This window comes from Puma concolor, chromosome D1 (assembly GCF_028749965.1).
Source record: "Puma concolor isolate L17-30 chromosome D1, mPumCon1.1.hap2, whole genome shotgun sequence".
In the NCBI taxonomy this organism is placed as follows: Eukaryota; Metazoa; Chordata; class Mammalia; order Carnivora; family Felidae; genus Puma; species Puma concolor.
The window spans coordinates 10,080,707-10,097,974 of record NC_141676.1 but is presented as its reverse complement, the minus strand read 5'-3'; the positions used below and the strand labels follow the sequence as shown (position 1 = coordinate 10,097,974).

The 17,268-nt window shown below is 55.2% G+C and overlaps 2 protein-coding genes across 5 annotated transcripts in view; one reads left to right on the top strand and one right to left on the bottom strand.

Annotated features, from left to right (window-relative positions):
- DDB1 (damage specific DNA binding protein 1) overlaps positions 1-3,404 on the bottom strand; it is a 31,389-nt gene extending 27,985 nt beyond the window's left edge. The window contains exons 1-3 of the mRNA XM_025915478.2: positions 3,190-3,404; positions 1,811-1,959; positions 372-488 (exon numbers count right to left, since the gene is read on the bottom strand). Coding sequence (XP_025771263.1) covers positions 372-488; positions 1,811-1,959; positions 3,190-3,250 — 327 coding nt within the window. The 5' untranslated portion in view covers positions 3,251-3,404. The remainder of the gene's footprint in view (positions 1-371; positions 489-1,810; positions 1,960-3,189) is intronic.
- Positions 3,405-3,471: 67 nt separating this feature from the next.
- TKFC (triokinase and FMN cyclase) lies at positions 3,472-16,531 on the top strand. Of its 4 annotated transcripts, none has more exons than XM_025915453.2 (18): positions 3,473-3,576; positions 4,958-5,073; positions 7,655-7,844; positions 8,965-9,075; positions 9,152-9,333; positions 10,088-10,166; positions 10,497-10,586; positions 11,338-11,372; positions 11,453-11,537; positions 11,629-11,718; positions 12,250-12,366; positions 12,683-12,802; positions 12,943-13,080; positions 14,911-15,017; positions 15,122-15,225; positions 15,363-15,396; positions 15,501-15,590; positions 15,961-16,531. In XM_025915453.2, the coding sequence occupies exons 2-18, from the start codon at positions 5,071-5,073 to the stop codon at positions 16,120-16,122; spliced, it is 1,737 nt and encodes a 578-aa protein (XP_025771238.2). In that variant the 5' UTR covers positions 3,473-3,576; positions 4,958-5,070; the 3' UTR covers positions 16,123-16,531. The 4 variants fall into 4 exon arrangements, with proteins under 4 accessions (XP_086533365.1, XP_025771238.2, XP_086533364.1 ...); XM_086677238.1 differs by having other exon boundaries at positions 3,528-3,599; XM_086677237.1 differs by lacking the exon at positions 3,473-3,576 and adding an exon at positions 3,606-3,811.
- The last annotated feature ends 737 nt before the right edge of the window (positions 16,532-17,268 follow it).

The following is a 17,268-nucleotide window of genomic DNA, read 5'->3' as shown; positions in this document are numbered from 1 at the left end:
TCTGTCTCTCTCTCAAAAAAATAAAATTAAAAAAACTGAGGTTAGGGAAGAACCTCAACACTCAGGGTAACAGAGGATACCAGGCACCTCCTCCCCAAGGTGACTTTAGGGGTAGCAGTAAAACCAGCGGCGTCTACTGGCCATGCCAGCGAGCCCACGTCAGTGCGTGCCTTTTCGCAGAACACTGAATCTCAATGAATTAGTACCCTGTCCCTTGGACTCTTCCTTTCTTCATAAAAGCTCAAACCCTTAGGACGTTCTCTTTGTTTCTCTGATCACAGTGAGAGCTGCCCCCAGCAGCTCAATTTTCTCCATCAAATCATGACAGCTCTACCCAAAAAACTCTCATCAGCCTAAAGCAGCCACCTCACCTGGACATTGCCATGGGCTCGTGTTATGATATCAATGCTCTCGCCGCTCTGCTTGTACTCCAGGATGCAGGCATTGTACTTAGCTGTCAGGATAAACAGGAGGTCCTTGCTCTCCCCCTGGAAACCAACATGATACCATTAAAAGAGGTTCTTTAAAAAAAAATTTATTTTTAATTTTTTTTAGTTTATTTCTGACAGAGAGAGAGAGAGAGAGAGCAAGCGAGAGAGTGTGCGAGAGTGAGCATGAGCAGGAAAGGGGCAGAGAGAGACGGAGACGCAGAATCTGAAGCAGACTCCAGGCTCTCAGCTGTCAGCACAGAGCCCAAACGTGGGGCTCAAACTCATGAACCACAAGATCATAACCTGAGCCAAAGTCGGCCACTTAACCGACTGAGCCACCCAGGCGCCCCTAAAAGAGGTTCCTGTTAAAACAAAAATAGCTGTCCAGCCTTTAAGCCTCTGTCTTCAAGCATGCTAAGTTCTAGAAGAACTTTCTTTTCTCCCTGAAGAGAAAAATCCCAGTGAATAGGTAACACACATCAGGTACACACACCCTAAGGGTGTGTGCAACAGGCCAGAACTAAAGCAGGTAAACATCTGGGCTTCACTTTGATGACTGTACTTGTCTCTGCCCTACCCACAGTAATGTCTTGTCTATTTCCATCTCAAGCTAATCTCTCATTCCATTCAAATTCTCCAAGATGAATGCAATGCCTCCTCTAATCCTCTCCCAACTATTCGAAGAGGGAAAAACATGTGAATAACGATGAGAGCTAAAATGGATCTACAAAGTCTTACTTACTTATTAACAGAGACCCCAAAAGACTGAATATTTTGTTCCAAGGATTACAGTTGAAATTTTGAACCCACTGCTTTCTTGTCAGAGTCAGGATACAATGAAGCAACACAGATGAAAGCATTTGAGTTACAATGATGAGGATAATACTATGATAATTGTTAGTGTAACAGTAAATGCTTGCCATGTAATAGCTCCTATTATTATAACATTTCCTCTTCACAGTAATCCAGGAGATTTCATGTCGTTATCCCCACTCTGCACACAAGCCAATAAGGCTCTGAGGCTCTGAAAGGTTAGGTGACATCCAAAGTTAGAATCAATAAGGAATAAAACCAGGATGGCCCTCATCAAGAGCCTACTCTCTGAATCAGTATGGTGACCCACATTTCAAACCACTGTAGTCTCCCCTTCTAGAGAAGTCAACCTGACTTTTTTCCTAGTGACCCTGTTCTATATCTAGGAAGCTTGTTCAATAATATAAATTGAAACGTGCCATCCAAAAAAAAAGAGAGAGAGAGAGAGAGAGAGAAAGAGAGAGAGAGAGAGACTTCTCTCCTAAACCCCATTCCACCCATCCCAAGCCATAGTGAAACCATCCACACAACAGTTCTTGTTGCTGGGCCCAACCCAGAGCACTTACCTTGGGCCTGAAAAGCTCCATGACAGCAATCTTCCCATACATGCCCACCTCTTTGACGGGCCGAAGCCCCTCAGCAGTGACCACATAGATCTCTAATCTCGTGTTTTTGGCAATCAACAGGTTCAGGTCTTCGGCTGATGTAAAGTGTCCTGAAAGGAACAGATCCTCTAACTTTTGACGCCAGAGCAGTATCTAAATAATCCTATCACTTGTCCTTAAGTACCCCCAGAATTCACATTTATTTCAGAGTTCTCTGGCTCCCTCCATTCACTTCCTTCTTGCCAAATCCAGCACCTCAGGGAGTCTCACTTCATACATTCAAGAGAGCTACTTCCCTAATCAGACTAAGAAAACTGGCCTGGGCCTAAGAGCAGCATGTCCTTCAACTGACAATGACTGTGAAAACCTTTCAGATGGCTCTGTGCCCTCAAATTTTACTTTTCTTACTGCAGTGGCAGACTCATCTTCTCAGTAAGGGATGCTGGAGAAAGCGTTCACCTGCATTCAGTCCTTACCTACATTCTCACAAAATCTTGACCAAACAGACCAGATGGAATGCAAATTCTCAGAGCTTTATATCAAGACACTGTTTTGTCCACACCTCTTTCTTTCCCAGCAGTCGACCAAATAACCCCCCGTCCACACTCCCTCACAGCTTCCAACTCTCCAAACAACAAGAGTTTTGTTTTGGAATCGTGATTAGGATGTACACAAACATACAACTTTGAGGCCTTCATATTCTGCTGTGAACGTGGTTCAAGACGATTACTCCCGGGGTTCTGGACATCTGTGTCCTTTGTGATCCTTGTCTAGTCAACAAGGCAAACCCCACACAGGGCCGGGCCATCCAAACCCTCGGCTCTAGCAGCTCCCTCGAGTAAACAACAGCCCCAGGCAGAGAAGACTCCTCTCCTTCGGGTGAGAGCGTACATTCCTCACATCCCTCCACCTCCTGCACCTTCCAGGCTCTCCCACTGGAAAATTCTGACCCTAAGAAAGTCGCCATCGCCTCCGCCCCTTCCCCTGACCACACGAGGCCAATCTCGCCCACCCCCCCCCCCCCCCCCCCGGCAACACCGTACAATCCACTCACACTTCGCTCTCTGTCCCGGTGGGGCCCGTCCCTGTCCCCGAGGCCAAGTGACCTCCCAGGACGAAAAGGGGACCCCCAAGCGCAGCTTTTACTCCCCAAAAGGCGCGTGCTTCTTTTAAGGACACCTTCTTTAAAGCCGTGGGCTGGCGGAGCTCCGTCGGCCGCCAGCACCTTCCATTCCCGGGACTCGGTCCCGCCCGGCCGCCCCAGGGGCCGCGGGCCTCCCTAGGCCTCGGTGCCCCCCCAGCTCCCTCCCTCGCGGGGTCCCCTGCCCCGGCAGCCTCACCGGTCACGCAGCCGTTCACGGCGGTGGGCTTCTGTGCCGTTACCACGTAGTTGTACGACATGTCGAGGTCTGGGGCGGCCCGTCGGCACTCGAGCGCAACGATACAGAAATGGACACAGGCGAAGAGACGGGGCCCCCACCCGCGCGCGGCGAACTCCAATGCCGCTGCCTCCGCCCCAGAGACACGTTGCAGGCCAGAGCGGCCGGGGCGCAGGGCATCACGGGACGGCCTCACCTGGCCTCTTGGAGGACTCACGGCGCCCTAGGCGGCCAACCAAAAGAGGCCCCGCCCCTAGAGGCCCCGCCCCGTCTCTTACCGCCCGAGTCCGGAGTACCCGGATGAGGGCGAGCTGTCTGGGTCCTTAGGAAGCGGCTGCGGTTTTGGAGGTGGCTGTTGCGGGCGTGAGCGGGTGGGGGCCCCTTCCTCCGCCCTCGGAACCGACCCGCTGCCCTCAGCCCCCGTCCGCGTCTTTCGCCCAACCGAAGACCCCCGTCCTCTCTCTCTTCCATTGCTCGGAGAGTTCTCGGGGCTGATCTCCCTTTTGGAACCGGAAGTACTGCAGAGGTCTAAGAGGGTCAGGGAGGGGGCAGCGATTTGTGCACCTCCCAGACTGGAACCAAGGTCCGGACCTCTCTCTCCTTAGCACCCCCAGTTCCTCCAAACTCAGCCGGTACCCTCACCTGGCCCTAGGATGATCGATCACTCTGCCTTACCCCGAGGACACCAGGAGCCTCACTTTTCCTCTTTTAAGCTGTGTTTTATTTTTCAGATATGGGAGGGCCCGCTAGGCCACTTGCCCTCATTATTAGTGCCCCCGTTGCTGTAGAAATTCTGACCTCAAACACAAAACCAGAATTTCCCCTGGTGAGACCCTTAATGGCCCAGGAAAGCAGTCAGTCCTGCAATTTCCAGGCCACTCCACCTCAGAGAGGCTTTGCAAGGAAGGAGTAGGAGGAGGACCACGTGCCTTGGAGCACCTACAGCATGCCACAGAGAAGGCAACCCCCATTTTACAGATGAGGAAGCTGAGGCTCAGGGGAATTGGTTTACCTGAGATCTCCCCAGTAAGTCAGGCAGAGCTAGGTGGGGACCCTGGGTGCAGATTCTTTCTATTGCCGATGCAGAGTGAGCACGAGACCTTGGATGACCCCAAGATACCTCTGAACAAGGCTGCACTGAGAGAAGCTAAAATGTCATTGCTGTTTACCTACGTAAACAAGGACTCTGCCTGACTTAGGAAGCACTGAATAGCCAGTAAAAACAACACAGGCTTTGTAGAAAAACTAGGCCTGAGTTTGAGTCCTGACTCTTACCAGTATGACCTTGGACAAGTCATTAGAGCTCTCTGCCTCTTTCCCAGAAGTAAAATGGGGTCACAGACTCAGCTGCTCCCTTCCTGGTGTGGTGCCAAGACCAACTGCATGAAGATCTTTATAAATGAATTCACTGCATGCGATGCCCATATAGGAGTTGAAGTTACTCCGTGGGTAAACGCCCCTTGGTGATGAGGTGGGTGCTGTTCTTGGGCATAAAAGCAGCCCTGTGCCCAGCATGGATCAGTCTGTCTTCTGGCAGCCAAGTGCAGGTGTGAACCTTGGTCAGCCCCATGCTCTTCTCCATTCGCAGCCCACGTACTAGAGTTTGGACTTGGATCAAAGTCTGGGGCAGCTCCCTCATTACTAGGGCCCTGGGTGCGTGATTGTGCCAGCAGGGTGCCAGTAGGCTGCCAGTGCCTCCAGCGGCTCATACTGTTATCCTCTCCTACAGGTGCTCCTACGACCTTTGCTGTGCTTAGACCCAGGTAGTACCCACGGGATCGCCCAGCCTCTGGCAGCTCAACGTGAAGGCGTGAACTCAGCTTGCTTCAGAGCCTCCCCACCATGGTGAGTCCCATGAGGGCCAGGGCAGAGGAAGGATACCGTGGCCTTAGAGCAGTGGGGGTGCCAGCCCTAGGCATGCTGGAGTTCCTTACACCCTGACAAAAAGACGCTGCTGCCTCCTGAGGTTCACAGAGGTTATGAGAGGAGAGGGGGTCATCCTCCCTCTCAGGGCCGGATCTCTGCTTCCCTCCATTTCCCAGCTGGTCCCAGCCGGGCCCGGGGCTGCAGCCTCTCAGTCCCTCCAAGGCCCATCTGCCCCTGGTCTCGGTCATACATTTAGATTAAAACATTCCCAGGTGCCTGTTCTGTAATAGACACTGTAGCAGTCACAGGAGGAGTCACGAAGGATCTGGTGCCTGTTCCTGAACCTGAGGCAAGTGTGGGCTGGTCCCAGAGGTGTTCCTTACACCCTGTGGGTGGTACACCTCTGGTACACTGTGGGTGGCCCAGCATGCCCCTGGGCCTTACTCCAGGTCCACTCTAGAACTAGATCTGAACCAAAGCAGGCCTTGGAGAGACGTGCGTTCACATTTCAGCCTGTCACCAACCAGCTGTGTGACCTTCTTATAAAAGACTTGATCTCTCTGAGGCTGTTTTTTGTTTTCCTCACCTGCCGTGCGAGGCATATTAGGGCCCACCTCCAAGTGGCCGTGAGGTGTTAATCAGACCCGAATCTGGGAGTCCTCACTCAGTGCCTAATCAACTTCCTTTACTTTTACTTTTCTAACCCCTCGGGCCACTGGGAACCAGGGTTGGCACGGTTGCCCAAGCCCCCACTTCTGCCTCTGGTTGCAAATCCCAGGCAAGACTGACTGTCAGGAATGGCAGGGGGACACATTCTTGGAGGCTGGTGGCTCTGGAGGCTGGGCTTGAAGTTGAGACCAACTCAGAATTTCTTTGCGTATTCCAGTCCCCAGAGGGCTCTGCGAGCCACAAGCCCATGCCCTTACTAGGGCAAGACTTCTGTCACTCTCCGCCTCCCTTCAGCCCCTCGGGAAAGCAGCATGATAAGGCTAAAATGGGACTATCTTTGGAGCCAAGCAGACCTGGACACTCACTGGCTGTGTGACCCTGGGCAAAGTCACTAAACTATGCCTCGGTTTCCTCTTCCAGGCTAATCTTTCCTGCATAGTGTGGTTGAGAATACTAAATGAAGCATGCCCAGAAGCACTTAGACCCAGACCTCGCTCTCAGTCACTACTTGGGAACAGAGCCAGTCTTATTATTCTGCTCTCTTCCTGCTGACCTGGGCTGCTCTCCTAATCCCAGAGCAGGTGGCTCGGCTTTGGCCCCTGCCAGAGTTTGCACAAAGGAACCGGATACCCGTAGGTTTAGGGAAGGAGCCTCAGGGAGATGCACCTTGACAGGACCTGGCTCAAAGCCGCCCTGGGCCACCAGGCGGCGCTGGGATCCTGCCCTCTGGGTCCGTATTAGGCTCTAGTCTCTCTTTGGGACAAAGGCAGAACCCGCACCCTAGTCTGCAAGCCTTGTTCAGCTAGCGAGGTAGAAAAAGGGAGTAGCTGCCTTTTATTCAGTTCTGACCCTACAGCAGGTATACACTCTAGTTTATTAAGTCCCCAATTTGCCAAGGAAGACAGAGGTCAGAACGGTGAGGTGTCTTCCCTGAGCCTTCACAGCCGATGAGAGGCAGACGTGGGCTTTGAGCCCAAGCGCTCGTGACTGCAGAACCCAAATTCTCTTCTACTCCAGTCCCCGCGCTGGCCGCCTCTGCCTGCCCCCTGTGTCAGCTCGGCTCTCCCCTCAGGCAAGCTGCCCCACGCCCTCCCAAGTGAGGTGTCCCATGGCCAGGTCCCACCTTCTACTTGTGAGGACCTGCCCACCTCTTCCTGACGGTCACTGGTTGCTCAGGTCATTCTAACTTGCTTCCTGGCCCGGCCACCATATGCTTTCACACCTCCAGACCCTGGCGTGGACTCTCCCCCACCGCGACCTGGAATATCCTTATCCTTTTTCCCTACCCCGGGCCTCTCGTGCCCTTTCCCTTCCTACCTCCTACCTGTCCTCACAAAGATTCTCGGGATCCACCGAGGACACGGTGCATTCCTCCCGTGCTGTACTTCCCACAGCACGTGGAAATGATCTCTCTGCACTTCCATCAAGGGCAGGACCAGCGTTCTGTTAACTCTTTGCACACAGTGCCTAGCACCGGGCACACCAAGAGGCTCAGGAAATGTTTGTCCTGCACCAGAGGCCCGGCGGGAACAGGGTGCCTCCTCCAGGCACAGGAGCCTCGGCCTAGGGCTTCTCTTCCTTAGAAGAAGACTGTTGGGCCCTAATGTTACTGCTTTCGGTAATACTCAGGATTCTAGGTCCCCTCTTTTATTTCTGCTGAAGCCATTCTCCCAGCCAAATTTCACCCATAGTCCAAAGCGCTTCATAAATTTTGCCCTGAATAAATGATCCCAAATTAAGAGAACTCCCAGAAGCAGCCACCTAAGAAAGGCATGCCCAGTTCGAGGAACTGCTGGGCCTTTGGGGTCTCCCTACGGTTAAGGGGTCCTAGCCGCAGCAGCGTGTCCCTGCCAACCACACCTGGAGCCTCCTCCCTGCTCTTCTCTCGCAGACATCCAAGAAGCTGGTGAACACGGTGGCAGGCTGTGCCGACGATGCCCTTGCTGGCCTGGTGGCCTGCAACCCCAACCTGCATCTCTTGCAGGGCCACCGCGTGGCCCTCCGTTCTGACCTGGACAGCCTCAAGGGCCGCGTGGCACTGCTGTCGGGTGGGGGCTCCGGCCATGAGCCTGCCCATGCCGGTGAGTAGTCTGGGCAGAGTGCACGGGCTCCTGGGAGATCCTCGGGGCTCCTGGGTGTGGAGGACAAAGCCCCGGTCGGGTCCCGGTTCCTCCTCTCCCAGTCCCTCAGGCTGAGATCCGGGGCCAGTCGTGGCCTTTCTCTGGGCCTCGGTCTCTGTGTCTCTGAGGCACAACGTTGGACCAGATGACCTCTGAGGCCCTTCCAGCTCTGCGAGTCAGTGATTCTGTGAATCCTGGCCTTCCAGGCCCACGTGACCCTTCCCCTCCTCCATGAAGCCTTCCTGACTTTTCCAGCCTAGTACCGTATACTTTTTCTGAATTCCCACCCTGCATTTTCGCATATAATGTGGACAGTCCTAGGTTGTTTCCTGTTCAGTGCCAGACATGGGAGTTTTCATTGAGCAATCCTGGGGGGCAGGGACCGGGCTTTGTATCGTCTGTACCTTTCCTGTCTCCCTCGGCAAAGCCATCCATCCACTGAGCACCATTCACGAGAACCTGTTGTTGCCTGGCACTGCTTTGGGCGCTAGGCATGCACCAGTGAGTCAGAAAGATAAGGTACCTGCCCTCACAGAGCTTCTGTTCTCCTTTGGAGATGCGGTAACCAGGTAAACACACAGTGAAAGAGCATTCCAGGGGCATCTGGGTGGCTCGGTCAGTTAAGCATCCGACTTCGGCTCAGGTCGTGATCTCACCGTTCGTGGGTTCGAACCCTACATTGGGCTCTGTGCTGTCAGTACAAACCCGCTTCAGATCCTCTGTCCACCCCCCTCTACTGCCTCTCTGCTGCTGGTTCTCTCTCCCTCTCTCCAAATAAGTAAACTTTTTTTTCTTTTTAAAGAAGAGTGTTCCAGAGCGTGTAAGTCAAGTAGCAGAGACAGGAGAGCAGGGTAAAGGAACAGGGAGTCACTGGGGATGAGGCAGGGACTTGCCTCCGTTGGGAGGTCAGGGAAGGCCTTCCGAGGAGACAGCCCCTGAGGAAAGGTCTGTGGAGGGTGACCCAGGTGTTCTTTCAGCACTGAGCACACAGTAGGCCTTGCCAAACCGTGAAGCCCAGGAGCACGGGAAACCCTGGGGACTGCAGGCCCAGGTCCCCAGCGAGCACCCGCTCTGTCTCCAGGTTTCGTAGGGAAGGGGATGCTGACAGGGGTCATTGCAGGAGCCGTGTTCACCTCCCCGGCGGTGGGCAGCATCCTGGCAGCCATCAGGGCAGTGGCCCAGGCAGGCACAGGTAAGCCTGGCATGCAGGAGGGGCTGCTGCGGGGGGAGGCCAGGCACTGAGGGGGCCCTGCCGGCTGCCTCTGCAGTGGGGACCCTCCTCATCGTGAAGAACTACACTGGGGATCGGCTCAACTTCGGCCTGGCCCGGGAGCAGGCCCGGGCTGAGGGCATCCCCGTGGAGATGGTGGTCATCGGGGATGACAGCGCCTTCACCGTCCTGAAGAAGGCAGGCAGGCGGGGACTCTGCGGCACAGTGCTCATACACAAGGTGAGATTTCCCACCCGGGACACTGGCTGGCCGGCACCCCCCACCCCCAGCCTGCTCTTTCCACCCAGCCCACCTCCCAAGAAGCCACTCCTTCCCCAGTGCGCCCTGATCCAGGAAGCCCCTTCAACTACCTAAGCAGAGAATAGAAGCATTCTCCCGGACCTTTCCCTCTCCTTTCCCCACACCCACCCAGTTGCCCTGTCCTAGTGATCCGACTCCCGTATGCCCCTATGACGCACGTGCCCCAGAGCCCTGCCCTTCCTGTCCCACCCTTGGTTCAGGCGCCCATGTGCTCCTGCCCGGGTGGTGGTCGCTGCTCCTCCCTGGGTTCCCTGCCAGCTTCCTGCCTACCCCTCCAGTATGTTCCCCACCCTGCCCCAGAGGTTTTGAAAATGTGTATCTGACCAGCTTGTTCACCTGCTGAAGGCCCCCCAGGCTTCTGAGAGTCAACCAGGGTTCCTTGGCCAGGCGTCCACTGACTAGCTGTGTGACACTGGACCAGTCACCTCCCTTCTTTGGGTCCATTTCTCTGTTTGCAAAGTCTCTTCTGGCTCCCAACACATTGGGGTTCTTGAAGATTCCTGGCAAGTGCACTGTGAACGCAAGAGGGTGCATTCTTCTGCCCTAAATGTGGTGGGCCGGGTTGAGGTGATGGTACTGAGATGCCCTCTTCCCAACCAGAAACTCAGCCCCAGCCGGTCGTCTACCCCTAAGTGGTACGGTGACCCCTTCCCTTCATTCTGTGCGGGTGCAGGTGGCAGGTGCCCTGGCTGAGGCAGGTGTAGGGCTGGAGGAAATCACAAATCGGGTGAGCGTGGTTGCCAAGGCCATGGGTGAGTGCCGGCCCAGGGATTTGGGAGGGGCCGGTGGGAGGTTGAGGCTGACCTTGGGACTGACTAGGAGCAGGTTCCCTGTAGCTGCATAGGAGGGCTTTCCAGGCTACTCCCCAGGGGCTGAGGGAACGTCTCCTGGGGGAGCTCCAGGGGACGGGTAGCTTGGGTCCCCAAGCTGGGTTTCTCTTCCACCACGGAGGTGAAGAGTCTGGTGGCCTGTGTCAGCCAAGAGGCTGCCGTGGGCAAGGCTCCCGAGGTGTCTCTGCTGCCTGGCCCGATGCCCGGTGCTGAGAGCAGGATCTTTCTCACGCCTTGTCCTCGTTCCCGCAGGAACCCTGGGAGTGAGCTTGTCCTCCTGCAGCGTCCCTGGCTCCAGACCCACCTTTGAGCTCTCACCAGACGAGGTGGAGCTAGGCCTGGGTGAGTTTGGGGCCACTCCTGTCCTGGCTGTGCCTGCGCCTGGGTCTTGCCCACGTCTTATGCCCTGGGAGCTTTCCTCCCTGCTCACCTGGAGCAGGCGCCAAAGTAGTCTTTGTTGTTGGGGTTTTTTTAAGTTTATTTAAGTAATCTTTACACCCAACATGGGGCTTGAACTCACAACCCCAAGATCGAGACTTGCATGCTCTTCCGACAGAGCCAGCTGGGCACCCGGGTCTTACTATTTTTATGTGGGCACTTGAGGCCCTTCTGGCCCGGCCTGCCTGGTCTCTTTACCTGCTTTACCGTCCACGCCCAGGGCTCTGGCCATGGGGGCTCTGTGCACCACCCACCTCCTTGTCTTTGTTCACACCACTTCTGGGCCCCTCTACCTCTGCCAGAAATCAGCCCTTCTTTCAAAGGGGGTCAGAGGCCACCCAGCTCCCTTCTTCCTCCCCCCACGCTTCCGAAGTGATAGGCAGAGGCCTCAGGTGGCCTCGCCGTGATTGCCTCTAGTTAAAGCTACTTAACTGGTTAAAAGTTAAGTAGTTAGGTTCTAGCTGTCTCCACTACCCAGCCATAAGCTCCCAGAGAGCAGACTGTGTAGCTTTCATTATTCTGTCCATTGCCCCCGACACTCCTCACATACACGGTGCCTAGCCTCGTGCTGAGTACTTAGTAAATCCTTGAGCAAAACATGAGGAGCAAATCCGCAGGCCCCGAGTGGGTCCACGGTGACCAAGTCTATCCACAGGGATCCACGGGGAAGCTGGCGTGCGCCGGATAAAGGTGAGAGGACTCCGTGGCCCAGACTGGTGTAAGACCAAGGCCTCCCAACGCAGCTCACCCCTGACTCTTCCTTCTGACAGATGGCATCCGCCGACGAGATCGTGACACTCATGCTCGACCACATGACGAACTCCTCCAACGTGTCCCATGTGCCCGTGCAGTCTGGTGAGGGGCTGTCACGCTGCCTCCCAGCCTTTCCTCCCACTCTGGGCAGGGGGCCTGGAGAGTCTCACCTAGGTGTCATGTCTGCCCACAGGCTCCTCAGTGGTGCTGATGGTCAACAACCTGGGTGGCTTGTCATTCCTGGAACTGGGCATCATGGCCGACGCGGCTGTCCGCTCTCTGGGTGAGCCCTGCATCGGAAGGGGACCTCCCCGACCCCTGGAGCTGCTTTCCCTGCAGCCCTTTGAAGCCAGACATGAGAAAAGCAGCCAAGATGGGGTCTTGAGATGGCCCAGAGCAGGGGCGTACAGGCAGACGAGCCCAAGTCAGGCCATCACTCTGCCAGCTGATGACTGGATGCCTTGAGCCTGTCTCCTTGTCAGCTAGGAAGTGGCAACAGTAGTACCTGCTTTATAGGTTCGTTACGAGAATCACACGAGATTAAACAAACATAACGCACTTAGCATACGGCTTGGCACCTGCTGAGAACTCAGTAAAGGAGACTTGTAATTACCTCTCTTCCTTATAGAGGGGGCACCTCTAGGGAATGTGGTAATTCGGGGCATCCCTGAGGGAATCTGGCCCTCTCCCTACTAACCTCAGGACCCTAGCTTCCAAAGTCCTTGTTTCTCTCCGTTTCTTTCTCTGACGCTCTGAGGACAAGTGCCCACCTTCCTCTCCTTCCCTCATGGACCTCCACACTCTGGTATTGCAGAGGGCCGCGGGGTGAAGATCGCCCGTGCCCTAGTGGGCACCTTCATGTCCGCCCTGGAGATGCCTGGCATTTCTCTCACCCTTCTGCTGGTGGATGAGCCTCTCCTGAAACTGATCGGTGAGACCTGGAAGCTGGGGTCATCCAAGCCTGGCCTCCTTGTGGCCAGGAGGAGCCATGGGGACTTGGAGACACCCCCTCAGGGACCATGACCTCTGTGGAGAGGCCCTTTGTGGCTTCTCCAGCCTTCAGCTCTCACTTGAGGCGTTGGTAGTAGGATCCTCCCCAGGGACCCTTCACACTTCCCTTGTACACAGCAGGCACTCAGTACTTGCTTGTTGAGATGGAGGGAACCAGGCACAGGTGGGGAGTCCATGTCCCACTTAATCCCTGACCGGCTGACCTGTGTCTACAAGAGTCATCCTGCTGTTCCTAGATGCCGAAACCACCGCATCAGCCTGGCCCAACGTGGCCAAGGTCTCCGTGACCGGGCGGAAGCGGAGCCGGGCAGCCCCTGCCGAGCCTCTGGAGGTCCCCGATTCCACTGCCACAGGAGGTACTGAGCTGTGCTGTTAGGGAAGTGGCCCAGGGATTTGGCCTGAGCCCCGAAGGGTGTGGGGTAGACAAGGGATCTCCTACCCATGCCTCCCCACACGGGTCAAGTTCATCCTCTTCCCCGCTGGCCTCCCTCTCCAGGCTTAGCCTCGAGGCAGACGGTGCTTGTGCTGGAACGGGTGTGCGCCACCCTCCTGGGCCTGGAGGAACATCTGAATGCCCTGGATCGAGCTGCCGGCGACGGGGATTGTGGCACCACCCATAGCCGTGCTGCCAGAGGTTGGTGCCAGGGTCCCTCTAGGGTTAAGAGAGGAGCTGGTGTAGAACATTGGTTCTGAGATTTTGGCATTTCACGAACCAGAACAATTTTTTTTTTTTTTATTTTTTTTGGCGTTTATTTATTTTTGAGACAGAGAGAGACAGAGCATGAATGGGGGAGGGGCAGAGAGAGGGAGACACAGAATCTGAAACAGGCTCCAGGCTCTGAGCCAACGTGGGGCTGAAACTCACACATCGTGAGATCGTGACCTGAGCTGAAGTCGGACGCTTAACCGACTGAGCCACCCAGGCACCCCGAACCAGAACAATTTCAAAAGCACTGGGAGTGTTCACATGGGATGGACAGCTTTTATTTTTCCCTGAGGTCATTCATAGGACCTGGCATCCCTTTCACCTGTTTTCATAAGAAAAGGTTCTTCTAGGGGCACCTGGATGGTTCAGTCAGTTGAGCATCTGACTTCAGCTCAGGTCATGATCTCGCAGTTCGTGAGTTCAAGCCCCGTGTTGGGCTCTGTGCTGACAGCTCAGAACCTGGAGCCTGCTTTAGATTCTGTGTCTCCTTCTCTCTCTGCCCTTCCCTGCCATGCTCTTTCTCTCTCTTAAAAATAAACATTAAAAAATTTTTTTAAGGAGCACCTGGGTGGCTCAGTCGGTTGAGCGTCCAACTTTGGCTCAGGTCATGATCTCACAGCTCGTGAGTTCGAGCCCCGCGTTGGGCTCTGGTGCCGACAGCTCGGAGCCTGGAGCCTGCTTCGGATTCTGTGTCTCCCTCTCTCTGCCCCTAACCCACTCGCGTTCCGTCTCTGTCTCTCTCAAAAATAAACATTAAAAAATATTTTTTTTAGAAGTTTCTTCTAACACTATAAATGTAGAAATGTTGTTATTGCAGAATAAAATATTTTTTTGATAAAATTACGTACGTACATATGTATGTATATACGTAAGCTCTAGGCCCAACATGGGGCTTGAACTCACAGCCCCAAGATCAAGGGTCGCATGTTCTACTGAGCCAGCCCGGTGCCCCAGCGTGTAATCTTTTATAGTGAATAATAACTTTCAGATTCAAGGAAAACTCATATAATTGTCCTTATGTTTCTCAGCTTACCCAGACTAATGAAAGGCTCTTAATTATCCAGCCACCATGGGCTGGATTCCATCAAGAATTAGGCCCACCCCGGGCCTGGCACTGCTCTGCGGCTCTGAATACAATAGTGAGCCAAGCAGATAAAACTCCCTGCCCTCGTGGCACGGGTGGAGGAGGCAAACAGCCGACGAGGAGTATCCAGGAAGGAGGACGCAGGGCAAAGGGCTGAGAAGTGAAGCAGGGGCTTGAGGCAGGGAACGCCAGGCCGAGGGTGTCCGGGGCATGCCTCAGCTTCTGGGTGACAGGTGCCAAGGTCCCTGTCAGTCCCGGTTTCCCACCGCTCTGCAGACTGCCCAGAGGGTGTAGAAAAGGAGCTTTGGGGGGGGCGCCTGGGTGGCTTAGTCGGTTAAGCCGCTGACTTCGGCTCAGGTCATGATCTCCCGGTCCGTGAGTTCGAGCCCCGCGTCGGGCTCTGTGCTGACAGCTCAGAGCCTGGAGCCTGTTTCAGATTCTGTGTCTCCCTCTCTCTGACCCTCCCCCGTTCATGCTCTGTCTCTCTCTGTCTCAAAAATAAACAAACATTAAGGAAAAAAAAAAAAGAAAAGGAGCTTTGGGAATCTCCCGAGGTTGGATTCCTCAGCCTCTTCCTGTGGCCATTACTTCAGCCTGGCAGCAAGGCCTGGGTGCTTGGTTGGGGTCCAGGCAGATGGGAGAGTCTGAATTCTTCGATGATTTTCTGTCTGCAGCAATCCAAGGGTGGCTGAAGGAGGGTCCACCCCCTGCCAGCCCTGCCCAGCTACTCTCCAAACTGTCTTTCCTGCTGCTGGAGAAGATGGGAGGCTCCTCTGGGGCGGTGAGTGCCGGCAGCCCCTGGGACCGGAGGGCTGACAGAGGGATCCTCCCGGTTGGCTAAGGCCCAGGCCAGCCCCGTGTGCTCAGCATTTTGGTCCTTCCCAGCTCTATGGCCTGTTCCTGACTGCGGCGGCCCAGCCACTCAAGGTCAAGACAGACCTGCCAGCCTGGTCTGCTGCCATGGATGCCGGCCTGGAGGCCATGCAGAAGTGAGCCAGAGCCCCGGGCCTGAGACCAAGGGTGGGCTGGGGGCAGTGGATGATGTCACCCACTCCCAGCCAGGCCCGATCCCCACTCCTAAAGTGACTCCCTGCAGGGAGTCCCACACATTGTCTTTCCCTGCCAGGTACGGGAAGGCTGCTCCAGGGGACAGGACTATGGTGTGTATTCAGCCCAGCCCTTCCCTCTTTTGAGTATAGAGGCCCTGAAGGCCCCCCTCTGTGGCAGGGCCTCTCCTCAGTCCCCTTTCCCTCACCTTGTCCAGCTGGATTCCCTGTGGGCAGCAGGACAGGAGCTCCAAGCCTGGAAGAGCCCAGGGGCCAATCTGTTCCATGTTTTGACGAAAGCAGTCCAGGTGAGTGAGGCTGGGACCCAGCCACCCAGGAAGACAGGCTTGGAGCCACTAGGTTCCCATCTCTATGTGACCCTGAACAAGTTAATATCCTTCCTGTACCTGTTTCCTCCTCTGAACAGCGAGAGGAGTACCTATCTCAGGGGTACTGTGAGGCTAAGAGAGATGTGCAGCCCCAGCACAGTGTCTAGGACATAGCAAGCCCTCAGGAGATGGTAATTCTTGCCCTGCCAGACGTATGTGAGAGGTGACCTCTCCACCCTGGTGACAGTACTCAGGGCGTTGATAGGGCTGGGGCAGAGGGGTGCAGGGTCCATGGGAGGAAGGAGGCCTGGTGGCTTGTCTTTGAGCCTGCTCCCATGTTCCCACTCAGAGTGCGGAGGCTGCAGCCGAGGCCACCAAGACTATGGAAGCGGGAGCCGGGAGAGCCAGTTACATCAGCTCTGCGCGGCTGGATCAGCCGGACCCTGGGGCAGTGGCCACGGCCACCATTCTCCGGGCCATCCTGGAGGCCCTGCAGCACGAGGGTGTGTGAGCGCCTCCTGGGCCTCTGTGCCCCTCTCATCGCGGCTCAGCGGTGGCCACTGGCAGTTCCTCCTGTCTTCCAGCTGTGACCCTCCCTGTCCCCTTGCCCCCAGGGCCTGTCCTGAGTTTGGCAGGGAACCCTCTACCAACCTCCAGAATTCCTACAGAAACTGCAGGCCCAGAGTGGGTCATGTACCACCTTAGCGCTGCCCTTTCCCTCTTCAGGGAGGTAGAATTCTGGGGTCATGCTGCTCTGCCCCAGCCACCTCGAGGCCTCAGTGATAGGCATTTTCCTTGGGTGGCAACATGGCCTTTAACTGGCCATGCTAATTTGGTTTTAAGGCTTCCTGTGAAAGCCCTTCCGACCTTGACCCTGAGCCAATGTGAAAAACAAGCAAATAAACCACATGGAAGCAAGAGCTCCGGCTTCTGCTGAGGGAGATTTTTCCTACCAATACACCAGGCACTAAGGCCTCAGCCTCTGGTTGAAATGATCATGACCCGGGGTGCCTGGGTGGCTCAGTGGGTTAAGCATCCCAACTTTGGCTCAGGTCACGATCTCAGAGTTCGTGAGTTCGAGCCCTGCGTTGGGCTCTGTGCTCACAGCTCTGAGCCTGGAGCCTACTTCAGAGTGTCTCCTCTCTCTGCCCCTCCCGTGCTCACATTCTGTCTCTTTCTCTCAAAAATAAATAAACATTTAAAAAAAAAGAGAGAGAGAGATGATCACGACCCATACCCTACTACCTGACACCCAAAGGTAGGGTCTACGCAGCTGGGCTGGCTCCACTGGGATCCCATTCCTGTTCTCCCTCCAGTACACACACCACACCTCCTAGGTGTGCTTTTCTCAGCACTACGATAACCTTCAGGAATCCAGTGGGCAAACAGGACACCAGAAGAAATCACCGTATTTTATATATAATTTTTTTTGAAATCACCATATTCTAAAGCTCAGTGGTAGGACAGAAGCTACACCCAAGCCAAACCCCAGGTCCCTAGGGCAATCACTGACAGCACCTGGGCAAGCAGGAGGGGCTGCTGCGTCCGGTGCACGGTACAGACGATACACACACCTGGCCCGTGCTCGGTGCAGGGGAGCAGTTAAAGGCACTGGTGTGCACTCAGACACAACTAAATCCCGATTTGGCTTCAAACC

Bases quoted from the DNA above. Each gene is read 5' to 3' on its own strand.
- TKFC (XM_025915453.2), top strand. The intron at 11,719-12,249 runs GTGAGCCCTGCA...CTGGTATTGCAG, and splicing joins CGCGGCTGTCCGCTCTCTGG to AGGGCCGCGGGGTGAAGATC. The intron at 15,397-15,500 runs GTGTGTATTCAG...CACCTTGTCCAG, and splicing joins CTCCAGGGGACAGGACTATG to CTGGATTCCCTGTGGGCAGC.